The 18471-nt window shown below is 44.8% G+C and overlaps 1 protein-coding gene across 2 annotated transcripts in view; it reads left to right on the top strand.

Moving 5' to 3' along the window:
• The first annotated feature begins 701 nt into the window (after window positions 1-701).
• Window positions 702-18471, top strand: part of PAPPA (pappalysin 1) — a 406220-nt gene continuing 388450 nt past the window's right edge. For both annotated transcript variants that reach the window (XR_014225505.1, XM_082263951.1), the window contains exon 1: window positions 702-1127. Coding sequence is in view for 1 of the 2 variants with exons in the window: in XM_082263951.1 (XP_082120077.1) it covers window positions 761-1127 (367 nt within the window). In the remaining variant the exon portion in view is untranslated. The remainder of the gene's footprint in view (window positions 1128-18471) is intronic.

Below are 18471 nucleotides of genomic sequence, written 5' to 3' on the forward strand. Positions count from 1 at the left end.
ACCTGGCAAGGGATGTAGGAGGGGGGGGACTGCAAAGGGCACAGGGCACCCCCTTGCTTCACCTGAATGGGTGGCATGTGTAACAAAGTAACCAGAGAGAAGTGACTTATCCAAAGCCAAGGCATCCCTCCTCCTGTGCAACCCCCCACCTTTGGATCCTTGATTGATCAAGTAATGTAATTGGAATCATTCAGTTAAAAAAAAGGGGGGGGGGGTGGAATGGGAAGGTGGAGCTGCCCTGGATCCCATTAGCATATTCGTGTTTACTCATCCTAGGAGGGGGGCTTCTCTTTTCATTTTGTAAAGGGAAGAGAGAGGAGGGGGCTAAGAGGACAGTGTGGGCTTCAAGCTTCTGTTATAAAGAAGGCTAAAAAAAAAAAAATGTTCAGCTTGAGCATCCTTTAAGTGAGAAAAAAAAAGAGTGGGTGGGGGGGCAGGGTGGGTGGTTGGGGTGTGTGTGGGGGGGTCTGTGGAAATGATCCTTTAAATGGTGAGATTGGCTTGGAGTGGATATTTTTTTTATTTTCTTTTAAGTTTCTTTTGTATTTACAAAAAAAATAAGGAAAAAAGGGAAGTTGGTCCAAATATTGGATGAAGAGACACAACTGATCTAGAGAAAAAAAAAAAAGTCAAGTGCCCCCCCCCCCCCTTAACCTCACCCCCCCCCCCCCCCAAAAAAAAAAAAAAAAAAGGAAGGAGAGCCTAAAGCTGGCCGATCGGGAGATACTCCAGGGCAGCAGGGGGGGGACCGCTGCCGGAGATGCTGCTGTTGCGTTGGCTGCTGCCTGCTGTCGGGCTCCTCTCCGCAGCCCTGGCCACCAAGTGCGGCATGGACGAGAGCCTCCAGCGTGCCCGGAGGACGGTGCGGAAGAGTCGCAGCCTCCGCAGTGCCCAGGAGGGCTCCTGCGCCACCAGCTTAGCCCGGGGGCGCCGCTCCGCCGGCGGACACCTGAGGAGCCACCAGCGGGAGGCTAGCCCACAAGCGCCGGGGGCTGCCCTCTATTTTACCGGACGGGGGGACCAGCTGAGGCTGAATGCCACCGGCACCGAGCTGCCCAGGGACACCTTCACCTTAGAAGTTTGGCTCAGAGCCGAAGGAGGACAGATGTCCCCGGCAGTCATTGCAGGTAAGTCGCCTATGGTAGGGAGGCTACCATTTCTATTACTATTTATTTTTTATTTTTTTGGTGGGTGGTTGGCATGTTTGGGCAGAGATACTTGGAGGACTTTTGAATTTAGGATGCATTTGGGTCAATTCTGGAGCCCCTGGTAAAGGAAGGTGGGCAGATGTTCCTTGCAGGTTAGTTACTTCTGGCTGGGAGGCTACTATTCTACTACTAATAATTTTTGGGTGGTTGGCATGTTTGGGCACAGCTACCTGGGTGACTTTAGATTTAGGACACATTTGGGTTAATTCTAGAGCTTCTGTTGGAGGAGGAAAGGCTGATGCTCCTTGCAGGTTAGTCACCTCTGGCTGGGAGGTTATTATTCTACTACTACTACTTTTGGGTGGTTGGCATGTTTGGGTTTGGATTTAGGACGCATTTGGGTTCATTCCGGATCTTCTGTTGGTGGAGGGAATGCTGATGCTTCTTGCAGGTTAATCACTTCTGGCTAGGAGGCTAAGGCTACTATACTACTACTACTACTTTTTTTGGGTGGTTGGCATGTTTGGGCAGAGCTACCTGGGTGACTTTAGATGTAGGACACATTTGGGTTAATTCTAGAGCTTCTGTTGGAGGAAATGCTGATGCTCTTTGCAGGTTAGTTACTTCTGGCTAGGAGGCTACGATACTACTACTACGTTTTTTGGGTGATTGGCATGTTTGGGTTTGGATTTAGGACGCATTTGGGTCAATTCTGGAGCTCCTGTTAAAGGAAGGAGGGCAGATGTTCCTTCAGGTTAGTCACTTATGGCTGGGAAGCTACTATTCTACTACTACTTTTTTGGGTGGTTGGCATGTTTGGGCAGAGCTACCTGGGTGACGTTTGGATTTAGGACGCATTTGGGTTAATTCTGGATCTTCTGTTGGTGGAGGAAAGGCTGATGCTCCTTGCAGGTTAGTCACTTCTGGCTGGGAGGCTATTATTCTACTACTATTTTTTTTGGGTGGTTGGCATGTTTGGGCAGAGCTACCTGGGTTAATTCTGGAGCTTCTGTTGGAGGAAATGCTGATGCAGGTTAGTCACTTCTGGCTAGGAGGCTACTATACTACTACTATTTTTGGGTGGTAGGCAAGTTTGGGCAGAGCTACCTGGGTGACGTTTTAGGATTTAGGTCGCATTTGGGTTAATTCTGGAGCTTCTGTTGGAGGAGGAAAAGCTGATGCTCCTTGCAGGTTAGTCACTTCTGGCTAGGAGGCTACGATACTACTACTACTACTACTTTTTTTTGGGTGGTTGGCATGTTTGGGCAGAGCTACCTGGGTGACTTTAGATCTAGGACACATTTGGGTTAATTCTAGAGCTTCTGTTAGAGAAAATGCTGATGCTTCTGGCTAGGAGGCTTCTATACTACTACTACTACTACTTTTTTTGGGTGGTTGGCATGTTTGGGTTTGGATTTAGGATGCATTTGGGTTAATTCTGGAGCTTCTGTTGGAGAAAATGCTGATGCTTCTTGCAGGTTAGTCACGTCTGGCTAGGAGGCTACTATTCTACTACTACTACGACTTTTTTTTGGGTGGTTGGCATGTTTGGGCAGAGCTACCTGGGTGACATTTTTGGATTTAGGATGCATTTGGGTCAATTCTGGAGCTCCTGTTAAAGGAAGGAGGGCAGATGTTCCTTGCAGGTTAGTCACTTCTGGCTAGGAGGCTACGATACTACTACCACTACTACTACAACTTTTTTTGGGTGGTTGGCATGTTTGGGTTTGGATTTAGGACACATTTGGGTTAATTCTGGAGCTTCTGTTGGAGGAAATGCTGATGCTCCTTGCAGGTTAGTTACTTCTGGCTTTTTTTTGGGTGGTTGGCATGTTTGGGCAGAGCTACCTGGTTAACGTTTGGATTTAGGATGCATTTGGGTTAATTCTGGAGCTTCTGTTGGAGAAGGAAAGGCTGATGCTCCTTGCAGGTTAGTCACTTCTGGCTAGGAGGCTACTATACTACTACTACTACTTTTTTTGGGTGGTTGGCATGTTTGGGCAGAGCTACCTGGGTGACATTTGGATTTAGGACGCAATTGGGTTAATTCTAGAGCTTCTGTTGGAGAAGGAAAGGCTGATGCTCCTTGCAGGTTAGACACTTCTGACAGGGAGGCTACTATTCTACTACTACTACGTTTTTTTGGGTGGTTGGCATGTTTGGGCAGAGCTACCTGGGTGACGTTTGGATTTAGGACACATTTGGGTTAATTCTGGAGTTTCTGTTGGAGGATTAAAGGCTGATGCTCCTTGAAGGTTAGTCACCTCTGGCTGGGAGGCTATTATTCTTCTACTACTACTTTTTTGGGTGGTTGGCATGTTTGGGCAGAGCTACCTGGGTGACTTTAGATTTAGGATGCATTTGGGTTAATTCTGGAGCTTCTGTTGGAGGAGGGAAGGCAAATGCTCCTTGCAGATTAGTCACCTCTGTCTGGAAGGCTATTATTGTACTACCACTGTTTTTTTGGATGATTGCCATGTTTGGGCAGAGCTACCTGTGTGACTTTTTGAATTTAGGACGCATTTGGGTTAATTCTGGAGCTTCTGTTGGAGGAGGGAAGGCAAATGCTCCTTGCAGATTAGTCACCTCTGGCGGAAAGGCTACTATTTTACTACTACTACTTCTTTGGGTGGTTGGCATGTTTAGGCAGAACTACAGGGTAACTTTGGATTTAGAATGCATTTGGAACAATTTTGGAGCTCCTGTTTAAGAAGTAGGACAGATGCTCCTTGCAGGTTAGTCACCTCGGACTACCATCCTATTACTGCTACTGCTACTATTACAACTATTACTACTACTACTACTACTACTCTTTTTGGTGGGTGGGTCGTTGGCATGTTTGGGAAGAGCTACCTGTGTGACTTTAGATTTAGGACGCTTTTGGGTTAATTTTAGAGATTCTGTTGAAGGAGGGAAGGCAAATGCTCCTTGCAGATTAGTCACCTCTCGCTGAAAGGCTACTATTCTACCACTACTACTTTTTTGGGTGGTTGGCATGTTTAGGCAGAGCTACAAGGCAAGTTTGGGTTTACAATGCATTTGGGATAATTTTAGAGCTCCTGTTTAAGGAAGTAGGATAGATGCTCCTTGCAGGTTAGTCACCTCGGGCTACCATTCTACTACTGCTACTATTGCTACTACTACTATTACTACTACTCTTTTTGATGGGTTGGTCGTTTGCTTGTTTGGGCAGAGCTACCTGGGTGACTTTGGATTTAGGATGTATTTGGGTCAACTTGTGAGCCCCTGTTGGGGGAAAAAGGATAGATGTCCCTATGCGTGATTGCAGGTCAGTCACTTTGGACTGCGAGGCTACCATTCTACTATTACTTTTTTTTTGGTGGGTGGGTGGTTGGCATGTTTGGGCAGAGCTACATGAGAGACTTTGGATTTAAGAGGCATTTGGGTCAACTTATGAGAGCCCCCGTTAGGGGAAAGAGGACAGATGTCCCAATTAGTGATTGCAGGTTAGTCACCGCTGTTTGGGAGGCTAACATTCTACTACTCTTTTTGGTGGGTTGGTGTTTGACATGTATGGGCAGAACTACATGAGAGACTTTGGATTTAGGATGCATTTGGGTCAACTTGTGTGCCCCCGTTATGGTAAAGAGGACACATGTGCCCATTAGCAATTGCAGGTTAGTCACCCCAGGCTGGATGGCTACCATTCTACTATTCCTACTACTGCTAATACTACTCTTTTTTGGTGGGTGGGTGGGTGGTTGGCATGTTTGGGCAGAGCTACATGAGAGACTTTTGATTTAGGATGCATTTGGGTCAACTAGTGTGCCCCCCATTACGGAAAAGAGGAGAGGTGTACCCATTAGCAATTGCAGGTTAGTCACCCCAGGCTGGATGGCTACCATTCTACTATTCCTACTACTGCTACTACTACTACTACTCTTTTTTGGTGGGTGGGTGGTTGGCATGTTTGGGCAGAGCTACATGAGAGACTTTGGATTCAGGATGCATTGCGGTCAACTTGTGTGCCCCGTTACGGTAAAGAGGTCAGATGTGTCCATTAGCAATTGCAGGTTAATCACCCCAGGCTGGTTGGCTACCATTCTACTATTCCTACTACTGCTACTACTACTACTACTATATTTTGGTGGGTGGGTGGTTAGCATGTTTGGGCAGAGCTACATGAGAGACTTTGGATTTAGGATGCATTTGGATCAACTTGTGTGCCCCCGTTACGGAAAAGAGGACAGATGTGCCCATTAGCAATTACAGGTTAGTCACCCCAGGCTGGTTGGCTACCATTCTACTATTTCTACTACTGCTACTCTTTTTGGTGGGTGGATGGTTGGCATGTTTGGGCAGAGCTACATGACAGACTTTTGATTTAGGATGCATTTGGGTCAACTTGTATGCCCCCGTTACGGAAAAGAGGACAGATTTGGCCATTAGCAATTGCAGGTTAGTCACCCCAGGCCGGTTGGCTACCATTCTACTATTCTTACTACTGCTACTACTACTATTTCTTTTTTTTTTATGGTTGGCATGTTTGGGCAGAGCTACATGGGCTGCTTTGGTATTCGGGTACATTTGGGCCAACCTGTGAGCCCCTGTTATGGTAAAGAGGACCCTGGTCGCAATCGCAGGTTAGTCACCTCTGAGTGGGAGGCTACCAGTTAGCAAACATAGACCCTAGACCAGTGATGATGAACCTTAGAACCCCAGATGTTTTGGAACTACATTTCCCATGATGTTCATGCACTCTGCAGTATAGTTGAGCATCATGGGAAACATAGTTCCAAAACATCTGGGGGTGCCAAGGGTTCACCATCACTGCCCTAGACCCTTTTTTGGTTAGCAGGATGAAAATAAATAAATAAATAATTAGTAGGGTGGTATATTTGGACGACTTTGGATTTAGAATGCATGTGGGTCAATTCTGGAGCCCCTGTTGGGGGAAGGAGGACAAATGCTCATGGCAGTGATCACAGGTTAATTGCCTAAGATCTAACTCCAGCCATTTCTATTTTTGGGCAGCACAGTGGCTTAGTGGTTAGCACTCCTGCCTTGCAGCACTAGGGTCTTCCATTCAAATTCCAACTAGGACTCGACCTGCATGGAGTGTGCATGTTCTTCCCGTGATTGCATTCGTTTCCTCCTATGGTTAAAGGCCAACTCATGCCAAAAATGAGGCAATTCCATGCATGGCACAGTGTTTAGCAGTCCTGCCTTGCAGTACTAGGGTCTTTGGTTTAAATCCCAACCAGAACTCTAGCTGCATGGAGTTTGCATGCTCTCCCACACTTTAAAGCCATGCTGGTAGGTTAATTGTCTCCTGTCTGAATTAACTCCTAGTATGTGAGATAGGGACCTTGTAATGTAAACTCCTTCAGGGCGGGGACTGAAGTGTGTGTACTATAAATAAGCTCAGCTGCGACGTCTCCTTATTTTCATTGTGGACGGGCAGCCAATGCACGGCACTGGATGACGCAGACATACCTGTGCCGTTTTTGGCATTGCGGTGCTCTGTAGCATGGCGGCATTGCCAAATATTGTACTTGTGCCTTCGGGGGTGCCATTCTAAATGACATGCGTTGGCACCTTGGCGGTAGCAATGCGTTTTACTCCTAATTAATGAAACTCATAGTTGTGAAGCCAACCTTAACATATATCTGAAACTTTTTAAAAGTACTTTTGGACATAGCAGGAAAGGGTTAAAACCAAATTTTATTTTTGCTGACTGTGTCCCATTGGAAGGATTTTCCTTGGCTTCCTTTCCTCTAGATTCAACAGGAAGTGAGATAAACTTCCTCCAATATAAAGAAAATACTCTCTTAGTTATAACCAGGAACAGGTGTCCCCATGTAAAGATTTACCTTCACTTCCTGTCCTCTAGATTCAACAGGATGTGAGATAAACTTCCTCCAATATAAAGAAAATACTCCAATAAAGGAAAAAAGTCTCTTAGTTATTACCAGTAACAGGTGTCCCCATTTAAAGATTTCCCTTCACTTCCTGTCCTCTAGACTCATTAGGATGTGAGATAAAATCTCTCCAATGAAGGAAAATAGTCTCTTAGTTGTCGCCAGGAATAGGTGTCCCCATTGAAAGATTTCCCTTGGCTTCCTGTCCTCCAGACACAACAGGAAGTGGGATAACATCCCTTTAATATAAAGAAAATACTCTCTTAGTTATAACCAGGAGCAGGTGTCCCCATTTAAAGATTTCCCTTTACTTACTGTCCTAGACACAACAGGAAGTGAGATACATGTAATGTACGTAAAATACTTTCTTAGTTGCCACCATGATCAGGTGTCCCCATTGAAAGATTCCATTTGCTTCCTGTCCTCTAGACCCAACAGGAAGTGAAAGAAAATATCTCCAATTAAGGAAAATCGTCTCTTAGTTGTCACCATGATCAGGTGTCCCCATTGAAAGATTCCCTTTGCTTCCTGTCCTCTAGACCCAACAAGAAGTGAAAGAAAATATCTCCAATGAAGGAAACTAGTCTCTACATTGTCACCAGGATTAGGTGTCCCCATTGAAAGATTTTCCTTGGCTTCCTGTCCTCTAGACACAACAGGAAGGGAGATAAAATACTCTTTGTAGTTGTCACCAGAATCAGGTGTCCCCATTGAAAGATTCCATTTGCTTCCTGTCCTCTAGACCCAACAGGAAGTGAAAGAAAATATATCCAATTAAGGAAAATAGTCTCTTAGTTGTCGCCAGGATTAGGTGTCCCCATTGAAAGATTTTCCTTGGCTTCCTGTCCTCTAGACACAACAGGAAGGGAGATAAAATACTCTTTGTAGTTGTCACCATGATCAGGTGTCCCCATTGAAATATTCCATTTGCTTCCTGTCCTCTAGACCCAACAAGAAGTGAAAGAAAATATCTCCAATGAAGGAAAATAGTCTCTTAGTTGTCTCCAGAATTAGGTGTCCCCATTGAAAGATTCCCTTTGTTTCCTGTCCTCTAGACCCAACAGGAAGTGAAATAAAATACCCCAATGTAAGGAAAATAATCTCTTAATTATAACCAGGAACAGGTGTCCCCATGTAAATATTTCCCTTCACTTCCTGTCCTCTAGACTCAACAGGAAGTGAGATAAAATATCTCCAATGTAAAGAAAATACTGTCTTAGTTATAATCAGGAACAGGTGTCCCCATTTAAAGATTTCCCTTGGCTTCCTGTCCTCTAGACACAGCAGGAAGTGAGATAAAATACATGTAATGTAAGGCAAATACTTTCTTAGTTGTCACCATGATCAGGTGTCCCCATTTAAAGATTCCCTTTGCTTCCTGTCCTCTAGACCCAACAAGAAGTGAAAGAAAATATCTCCAATGAAGGAAACTAGTCTCTACATTGTCACCAGGATTAGGTGTCCCCATTGAAAGATTTTCCTTGGCTTCCTGTACTCTAGACACAACAGGAAGGGAGATAAAATACTCTTTGTAGTTGTCACCAGAATCAGGTGTCCCCATTGAAAGATTCCATTTGCTTCCTGTCCTCTAGACCCAACAGGAAGTGAAAGAAAATATATCCAATTAAGGAAAATAGTCTCTTAGTTGTCGCCAGGATTAGGTGTCCCCATTGAAAGATTTTCCTTGGCTTCCTGTCCTCTAGACACAACAGGAAGGGAGATAAAATACTCTTTGTAGTTGTCACCATGATCAGGTGTCCCCATTGAAATATTCCATTTGCTTCCTGTCCTCTAGACCCAACAAGAAGTGAAAGAAAATATCTCCAATGAAGGAAAATAGTCTCTTAGTTGTCTCCAGAATTAGGTGTCCCCATTGAAAGATTCCCTTTGTTTCCTGTCCTCTAGACCCAACAGGAAGTGAAATAAAATACCCCAATGTAAGGAAAATAATCTCTTAATTATAACCAGGAACAGGTGTCCCCATGTAAATATTTCCCTTCACTTCCTGTCCTCTAGACTCAACAGGAAGTGAGATAAAATATCTCCAATGTAAAGAAAATACTGTCTTAGTTATAATCAGGAACAGGTGTCCCCATTTAAAGATTTCCCTTGGCTTCCTGTCCTCTAGACACAGCAGGAAGTGAGATAAAATACATGTAATGTAAGGCAAATACTTTCTTAGTTGTCACCATGATCAGGTGTCCCCATTGAAAGATTCCCTTTGCTTCCTGTCCTCTAGACCCAACAAGAAGTGAAAGAAAATATCTCCAATGAAGGAAACTAGTCTCTACATTGTCACCAGGATTAGGTGTTCCCATTGAAAGATTTCCCTTGCCTTTCTGTCCTCTAAACCCAACAGGAAATGAGAGAAAAAAACCTCCAATGTAAGGAAACTATTTTCCTAGTTCTAACCAGAAACCTGTGTCCCCATTAAAATATTTCCCCTCTTTTCCCATTCTGGTGACAACTCAGAATGTAGGATTTTCCCCTCGTTCTGGTCTTGGCCACTTGGATGGTGACAGCGGCACAAGTATGGCAACACATAACATGGTGACAACGCAGGAATGCAATTGGGTGACAGACCAACAGTTGCTCGTGTAGCTCTAGCTCCTGGCTTGAGAAAGGATGGCCCATTGCCCACTGGGGGCCAGATTGGCTTGGCATGCTTACAGAGAATGGATGGCCCATTGCTAACTGGGGGCCAGATTGGCTTGGCATGCTTACAGAGAATGGATGGCCCATTGCCCACTGGGGGCCAGATTGGCTTGGCATGCTTACAGAGAAAGGAGGGCCCAATGCCTACTTGGCATGCTTGCAGAGAAAGGATGGCCCAACTCTCACTGGGGGCCAGATTGGCTTAGCATGCTTGCAGAAAAAGGATGGCCCTTTGCCCACTTGGCATGCTTGCAGAGAAAGGATGGCCCATCACCTACTGGGGGCCAGATTGGCTTGGCATGCTTCCAGAGAAAGGATGGCCCATTGCCCACTGGGGGCCCCCTTTGCTACCCACTCGAACAGGGAGAAAGGGGTCCAAGTCTTGAGAAGCTCCTGCAAAAACAAAACAAAAAAAAAAAACATGATAACTCACGATTGGTTGGGCAGTCAATGGTCCTTCGTGTAGCTCTAGCTCTTGGCTTGCATCTGTAATGATTGGCTTGGCATGAATGCAGAGAAAGGATGGCCCATTGCCCACTGGGGGCCAGATTGGCTTAGAATGCTTGCAGAAAAAGATGGTCCATCACCTACTGGGAGCTTAGAATGGCTTGTTATGCTTGCAGAGAAAGGATGGCCCATCGCCCACTGGGGGCCAGGTTGGCTAAGCATGCTTGCAAAGAAAGGATGGCCCATTGCCCACTTGACATGCTTACAGAGAAAGGATGGCCCATTGCCCACTTGGCATGCTTGCAGAGAAATGATTGCCAATCGCCCACTGGGGGCCAGATTGGCTTGGCATGCTTGCAGAGAAAGGATGGCCCATTGCCCACTGGGGGCCAGATTGGCTTAGCATGCTTGCAGAGAAAGGAGGTACCATTGCCTACTTGGCATGCATGCAGAGAAAGGATGGCCCATTGCCCACTTGGCATGCTTGCAGAGAAAGGATGGCCCATCGCCCACTGGGGGCCAGATTGGCTTGGCATGTTTGCAGAGAAAGGATGGGCCATCTCTCACCGGGGGCCAGATTGGCTTTGCATGCTTGCAGAGAAAGGATGGCCTATTGCCCACTGGGGGCCAGATTGGCTTAGCATGCTTGCAGAGAAAGGAGGTACCATTGCCTACTTGGCATGCTTGCAGAGAAAGGATGGCCCATTGCCCACTTGGCATGCTTGCAGAGAAAGGATGGCCCATCGCCCACTGGGGGCTAGATTGGCTTGGCATGTTTGCAGAGAAAGGATGGGACATCTCTCACTGGGGACCAGATTGGCTTAGCATGCTTGCAGAGAAAGGATGGCCCATTGCCCACTTGGCATGCTTGCAGAGAAAGGATGGCCCATCGCCCACTGGGGGCCAGATTGGCTTGGCATTTTTGCAGAGAAAGGATGGGACATCTCTCACTGGGGACTAGATTGGCTTAGCATGCTTGCAGAGAAAGGATGGCCCATTGCCCACTTGGCATGCTTGCAGAGAAAGGATGGCCCATCGCCCACTGGGGGCCAGATTGGCTTGGCATGCTTCCAGAGAAAGGATGGCCCATTGCCCACTGGGGGCCCCCTTTGCTGCCCACTCAAACAGGTTGAAGAAAGAGGCCAAGTCTTAAGAAGCTCCTGCTGAAAGTCATTTTTGAAATTGCATTAGCAGCTTATGAGATTTTAGTGACTGGTTCGGGAAATCTGCAGGATTGATTGCCTGAAAAAAAAAAAAAATCACGATAAATCAGTCATTGCTATAAAAAAAACCCCCAAAAAAACGATTGGGCAGTCAATAGTCCCTCGTGGAGCTCTAGCTCTTGGCTTGCATCTGTAATGATTGGCTTGGCATGCAGGCAGAGAAAGGATGGCCCATCGCCCACTGGGGGCCCCATTTTCTGCCCACTCAAACACGTTGGAGAAAAGGGGGGCCAAGTCTTGTGACGCTCCTGCTGAAAGTCCGATGCAGGTGCCGAGTGCGTGCTGACAGGTAGACCCATGGCAAAGCTCGCCCCTCCGATGGGTCATGGATACAATGAAGGGGGGGGGGGTGCAGGAGACACAAGAGCATTGACAACCTTACTAGAAACGCTAGAAATCCGAGAGGACTTTTGCACTAATTTAGGGGAATGTCTGGAATGCTGAACTTTTGCAATGGCTCTTACTCGCTTCTAATCTCCCCAGCCAGTGTGGTAATGTACTCTTGTGCATTGTTTTTCTTGGCCGCCTTCAGGAAATGCAGGTGGATTGAGCCGTAAAGCTCTCCTGCCAATAAAAGTGTGCTGATTGTAAATAGAGATTCTGTAGTAACTCGCTTTCACGCAGCCTGCGTCACAGTGATGCACTTCTACGAGCAGCGAAGCTCCTCCACTATCCCAGAGCTTCCAGGCAGTGCCCTGGACAGTAGTTCAGCGTCCCGATGAAAGGAGATCTGTTATGCAAGTAATTAGGGGAAAAAAAAAAAAGGAAAACAAGCCTGCCGAATCTTTGATGTGTGCGGCATTTCATGTGAAAGTAAAAGAATGTGCAGAGCCTCCACATGGGCTGTTATTTTATTTACAATGTAAACATACAGGCGTTGTGTGTACACTATCCGACACAGTATTTCGAAGAGGGGGGGTTGAAGGCTTAGAAAGCTTGAGACCTTCCAGCAAGATCCCAGCGTGTGCTTTTTTTCCCTTATGAGGATTAGTTGTTTGCATTTTTCCCCGTTGCATAATGGCTCCACTATATCGAGCTTTAGTTGGACCAGATTTAGAAGACCGCGTTCAGTTTTTGTAGAGCTAGTTTGCGGGAAAAAAAAAAGAGAGTTAAATGAAAGAGCGAGGCAACTCGGACTTGGAGAAGAGCGTGGCAGATGGAAAAGGAAAAGGAGGCATGACAGAAACCTTTAAATACGGGTGCGAGTAAGGCTCAGGGGGGGCAGTGTTTTCAGTAGGAAGCTAAGGTCAAGAACAGGGGGGCATGACCTCATAGTATATCCAGTTCTAAAGATAAAAAGATATTTATAAGAAAGAATGAGGCAACTTGGACTTGGGAAAGAAAAAGGGGGGCATGATTAAACCTTTTAAATATGGGTGCGAGTAAGGCTAAGGGGGGCAGTGTTTTCAGTAGGAAGCTGAGGACAGGGAGAAGAACAGGGGGGCATGACCTCATACTATATCTAGTTCTAAAGACCTTGTTTACAAAAAGATATTTATAAGAAAGTACGAGGCAACTTGGACTTAGAAAATAACGTGGAGGATGGAAAGGAAAAGGGGGCATGACAGAAACCTTTAAATACGGGTGCGAGTAAGGCTGGGGGGGGGCAGTGTTTTCAGTAGGAAGCTAAGGTCAAGAACAGGGGGGCATGACCTCCTAGTATACCCAGTTCTAAAGACCTTGTTTACAAAATTATATTTATAAGAAATAACGAGGCAACTTGGACTTGAAAGAAAAAGGGGGGCATGATTAAACACTTTAAATACGGGTGCGAGTAAGGCTAAGGGGGGCAGTGTTTTCAGTAGGAAGCGAAGGTCAAAAACGGGGGCATGACCTCATAGTATATTCAGTTCTAAAGACCTCGTTTACAAAATTATATTTATAAGAAACAACGAGGCGACTTGGAGAAGAATGTGGAGGATTGAAGGAAAAAGGGGGGCATGATTAAACCCTTTAAATACGGGTTTGAGTAAGGCTCAGGGGGGGCAGTGTTTTCAGTAGGAAGCTAAGGTCAAGAACAGGGGGGCATGACCTCATAGTATATCCAGTTCTAAAGACCTGGTTTACAAAAAGATAGCTATAAGAAAGAACGAGGCAACTTGGACTTGGGAAAGAAAAAGGGGGGCATGATTAAACCCTTTAAATACGGGTGCGAGTAAGGCTCAGGGGGGGCAGTGTTTTCAGTAGGAAGCTAACGTCAAGAACAGGGGGGCATGACCTCATAGTATATCCAGTTCTAAAGACCTGGTTTACAAAATGATATTATTAGAAAGAACGAGGCAACTTGGACTTGGAGAAGAATGTGGAGGATTGAAAGAAAAAGGGGGGCATGATTAAACCCTTTAAATACAGGTGCGAGTAAGGCTCAGGGGGGGCAGTGTTTTCAGTAGGAAGCTAAGGTCAAGAACAGGGGGGCATGACCTCATAGTATATCCAGTTCTAAAGACCTCGTTTACAAAATTATATTTATAAGAAAGAACGAAGCAACTTGGACTTGAAAGAAAAAGGGGGGCATGATTAAACACTTTAAATACGGGTGCGAGTAAGGCTAAGGGGGGCAGTGTTTTTAGTAGGAAGCTAAGGTCAAGAACAGGGGGGCATGACCTCATAGTATATCCAGTTCTAAAGACCTCGTTTACAAAAAGATATCTATAAGAAAGAACGAGGCAACTTGGACTTGAAAGAAAAAGGGGGGCATGTTTAAACCCTTTAAATACGGGTGCGAGTAAGGCTAAGGGGGGCAGTGTTTTCAGTGGGAAGCTAAGGTCAAGAACAGGGGGGCATGACCTCATAGTATATCCAGTTCTAAAGACCTTGTTTACAAAATGATATTTATAACAAAGAACGAGGCAACTTGGACTTGGAGAAGAATGTGCAGGATTGAAAGAAAAAGGGGGGCAGGATTAAACCCTTTAAATACAGGTGTAAGTAAGGCTAAGGGGGGCAGTGTTTTCAGCAGGAAGCTAAGGTCAAGAACAGGGGGGCATGACCTCATAGTATATCCAGTTCTAAAGACCTTGTTTACAAAATTATATTTATAAGAAAGAACGAGGCAACTTGGAGAAGAATGTGGAGGATTGAAAGAAAAAGGGGGGCATGATTAAACCCTTTAAATACAGGTGCGAGTAATACTAATGGGGGCAGTGTTATCAGTAGGAAGCTAAGGTCAAGAACAGGGGGGCATGACCTCACACTATATGCAGTTCTAAAGACCTGGTTTACAAAATTATATTTATAAGAAAGAACGAGGCAACTTGGACTTGGAGAAAAACGTGCAGGATTAAAAGAAAATGGGGGGCAGGATTAAACCCTTTAAATACAGGTGTAAGCAAGGCTAAGGGGGGCAGTGTTTTCAGTAGGAAGTTAAGGTCAAAAACAGGGGGGCATGACCTCTTAGTATATCCAGTTCTAAAGACCTAGTTTACAAAATGATATTTATAAGAAAGAACGAGGCAACTTGGACTTTAAAAGAAAATGGGGGGCATGATTAAATCCTTTAAATACAGGTGCGAGTAATACTAATGGGGGCAGTGTTATCAGTAGGAAGCTAAGGTCAAGAACAGGGGGGCATGACACACTATATGCAGTTCTAAAGACCTGGTTTACAAAATTATATTTATTAGAAAGAACAAGGCATCTTGGACTTGGAAAAGAATGTGGAGGATTGAAAGAAAAAGGGGGGCATGATAAATCCTTTAAATGCAGGTGTGAGTAAGGCTAAGGGGGGCAGTGTTTTCAGTGGAAAGCTAAGGTCAAGAACAGGGGGGCATGACCTCATACTATATCCAGTTCTAAAGACCTCGTTTACAAAATGATATTTATAAGAAAGAACGAGGCAACTTGGACTTGGGAAAGAATAAGGGGGGCATGATTAAATCCTTTAAATAAAGGTGTGAGTAAGGCTAAGGGGGGCAGTGTTTTCAGTAGGAAGCTAAGGTCAAGAACAGGGGGGCATGACCTCATACTATATCCAGTTTTAAAGACCTTGCTTACAAAAAGATATTTATTAGAAAGAACGAGGCAACTTGGACTTGGAGAAGAACATGGAGGATTGAAAGAAAAAGGGGGGCATGATTAAACCCTTTAAATACAGGTGTGAGTAAGGCTAAGGGGTGCAGTGTTTTCAGTAGGAAGCTAAGGTCAAAAACGGGGGGCAGGACCTCATACTATATCCAGTTCTGAAGACCTTGTATACAAAATGATATTTATAAGAAAGAACGAGGCAACTTGGACTTGGAAAAGAACGCAGAGGATGGAAAGGAAAAGGGGGGCATGATTGAACACTTGAAATACAGGTGTGAGTAAGCCTAAGGGGGGCAGTGTTTTCAGTAGGAAGCCAAGGTCAAGAACGGGGGGGGGGGGGGCATGACCTAAAACTATTCATAAATTACTGTACCCAGTTCTGAAGACCTTGTTTACAAAAAGATATTTGTAGGAAATAACAAGGCAACTGGGACCTGGAGAAGATCGCAGAGGATGGAAAAAAAAAGGGGGGGGTATGATTGAACCATTTAAATACAGATGTAAAAAAGGCTCAGGAGGGAAGTGTTTTTAGTAGGAAGCTAGGGTCAAGAACAGGGGAGCAAGACCTTAAACCTGCCATCCATAATACTATATGCAGTTCTGAAGACCTTGTTTACAAAAAGATATTTGTAGGAAAGAACAAGGCAACTTGGACTTAGAGAAGAACAGGGAGGATGGAAAGGAAAAGTGGGTATGACTGAAATCTTTAAATACGGGTGTGAATAAGGCATGGGAGGCCAGTGTTTTCAGACGGAAGCTAAGGTCAAGAGCAGGGAGGCATGACCTCATACTATTTAGAATACCATGTCCCGTTCTGGACACCTTGTTTACAAAAATATATTTATGAGAAAGAACAAGGCAACTTGGGCTTGGGGAAGAGCGTGAAGAATGGAAAGGGGAAGCATGATTGAAACCTTTAAATATGGGTGTAAATAAGGCTCAGGAGGGCAGTGTTTTCAGTAGGAAGCTAAGGTCAAGAACAGGAGGGCATGACCACAAACCATTTATAATACTATATTCAGTTCTGAAGACCTTGTTTACAAAAAGATATTTGTAAGAAAGAACAAGGCAACATGGGCTTGGGGAAGAATGTGGAGGATGGAAAGGAAAAGGGGGGCATGGCTGAAACCTTTAACTACGGTTGTGAATAAGGCTCAGGAGGCCACTGTTTTCAGAAGGAAGCTAAGGTCAATAACAGGGGGCATGACCTCATACTATTTAGAATGCCATGTTTAGTTCTGGAGACCTCGCTTACAAAAAGATATTTATAAGAAAGAACGAGGCAACTTGGACCTGGAGAAGAGCGTGAAGGATGGAAAGGGGGGCATTAATAAAACCTTTAACTACGGGTGTGAATAATGCTCAGGAGGGCAGTGTTTTCAGCAGGAAGCTAAGGTCAAGAAAAGGGGGGTATGACCTCAAGCCATTCATGATACTATATCTATTTCTGAAGACCTTGTTTACAAAAAGATATTTGTAAGAAAGAACAAGGCAACTTGAACTTGGAGAAGAGGGTGGAGGATGGAAAAGGAAAGGGAGGCATGAGCAAACCTTTAAATACGGGTGTGAATAAGGCTCGGGAGGGTAGTGTTTTTAGAAGGAAGCGAAGGTCAAGAACAGGGGGGGCATGACCTCATACTATTTAGAATGCTATGTTTAGTTCTGGAAACCTCGCTTACAAAAATATATTTATAAGAAAGAACGAGGCAAAAAAAAAAAAGAACGAGGCAACTTGGACCTGGAGAAGAACGAGAAGGATCGAAAAGGGGGGGCATTAATAAAACCTTTAAATACGGTTGTGAATAATGCTCAGGAGGGCAGTGTTTTCAGTAGGAAGCTAAGGCCAAGAACAGGGAGGTATGACCTCAAGCCATTCATAATACTATATCCAGTTCTGAAGACCTTGTTTCCAAAAAGATATTTGTAAGACTAAGAAAGAAAAAGGTAACTTGGATTCGGAGAAGAGCATGGAGGACGGAAAGGGAAGGCATGATCGAAACCTTAAAATGCGGGTGTAAATAAGGCTTGGAGGGTAGGGTTTTTAGTAGGAAGCTATGGTCAAGAACAGGGGGGGCATGATCTCATACTATTTAGAATGCCATGTTTAGTTCTGGAGACCTTGTTTACAGAAATATGAGTTCTGGGGACCTAAGGTGAAGAATCGGAGGGGGGAAAGCTCAAACCATTCAGAATACAGTGACTTGTTTTGGAAACTTCACTTGCAGAAAGATATTGATTGGATAGAAGTCCAGGGACAGGTTAAAATCCAGTGCAAAATTCTGGAGACTTTGTTTACAAAAAGTTGTTTTTAAGAAAGAACGAGGCAACTTGGACTTAAAGAAGAGCATGGAGGACGGAAACAGGAGGCACAAATAAAACCTCTAAATACGGGTGTGAAAAAGGCTCAGGAGGCCAATGTTTTTAGTAGGAAGCTAAGGTCAAGAACAGGGGGGCATGACCTCAAACCATTCATAATACTATATCCAGTTCTGAAAACCTTGTTTACAAAAAGATATTTGTAAGTAAGAACAAGGCAACATAGGTTTGGGGAAGAATGTGGAGGACTAAGAGAGAAAAAGGTAACTTGGAGTCGTAGAAGAGCATGGAGGAACGAAAGGGGAGTCATGATTGAAACCTTAAAATACGGGTGTGAATAAGGCTCAGGAGGACAGTATTTTAAGTATGAAGCTAAGGTCAAGAGCAGGGGGGCATGACCTCATACTATTTAGAATACCATGTCCAGTTCTGGAGACCTCGTTTACAAAAATATGTCTTTAATAAAGAACGAGGCAAATTGGAACTTAAGAAGAGCATGGAGGACCGAAACAGAAGGCAAGATTAAAACCTTTAAATACGGGTGTGAATAAGATTCAGGAGGCCAGTGTTTTTAGTAGGAAGCTAAGGTCAAGAACAGAGGGGGCATGACCTAAGACCATTCATAATACTTTATCCAGTTTTGAAAACCTTGTTTACAAAAAGATATTTGTAAGAAAGAACAAGGCAACATGGGCTTGGGGAAGAATGTGGAGGACTAAGAGAGAAAAAGGTAACTTGGAGTCGGAGAAGAGCATGGAGGAACGAAAGGGGAGTCAT

Source organism: Pelophylax lessonae (genome assembly GCF_965119305.1).
Source record: "Pelophylax lessonae genome assembly, chromosome: 7".
NCBI lineage: Eukaryota > Metazoa > Chordata > Amphibia > Anura > Ranidae > Pelophylax > Pelophylax lessonae.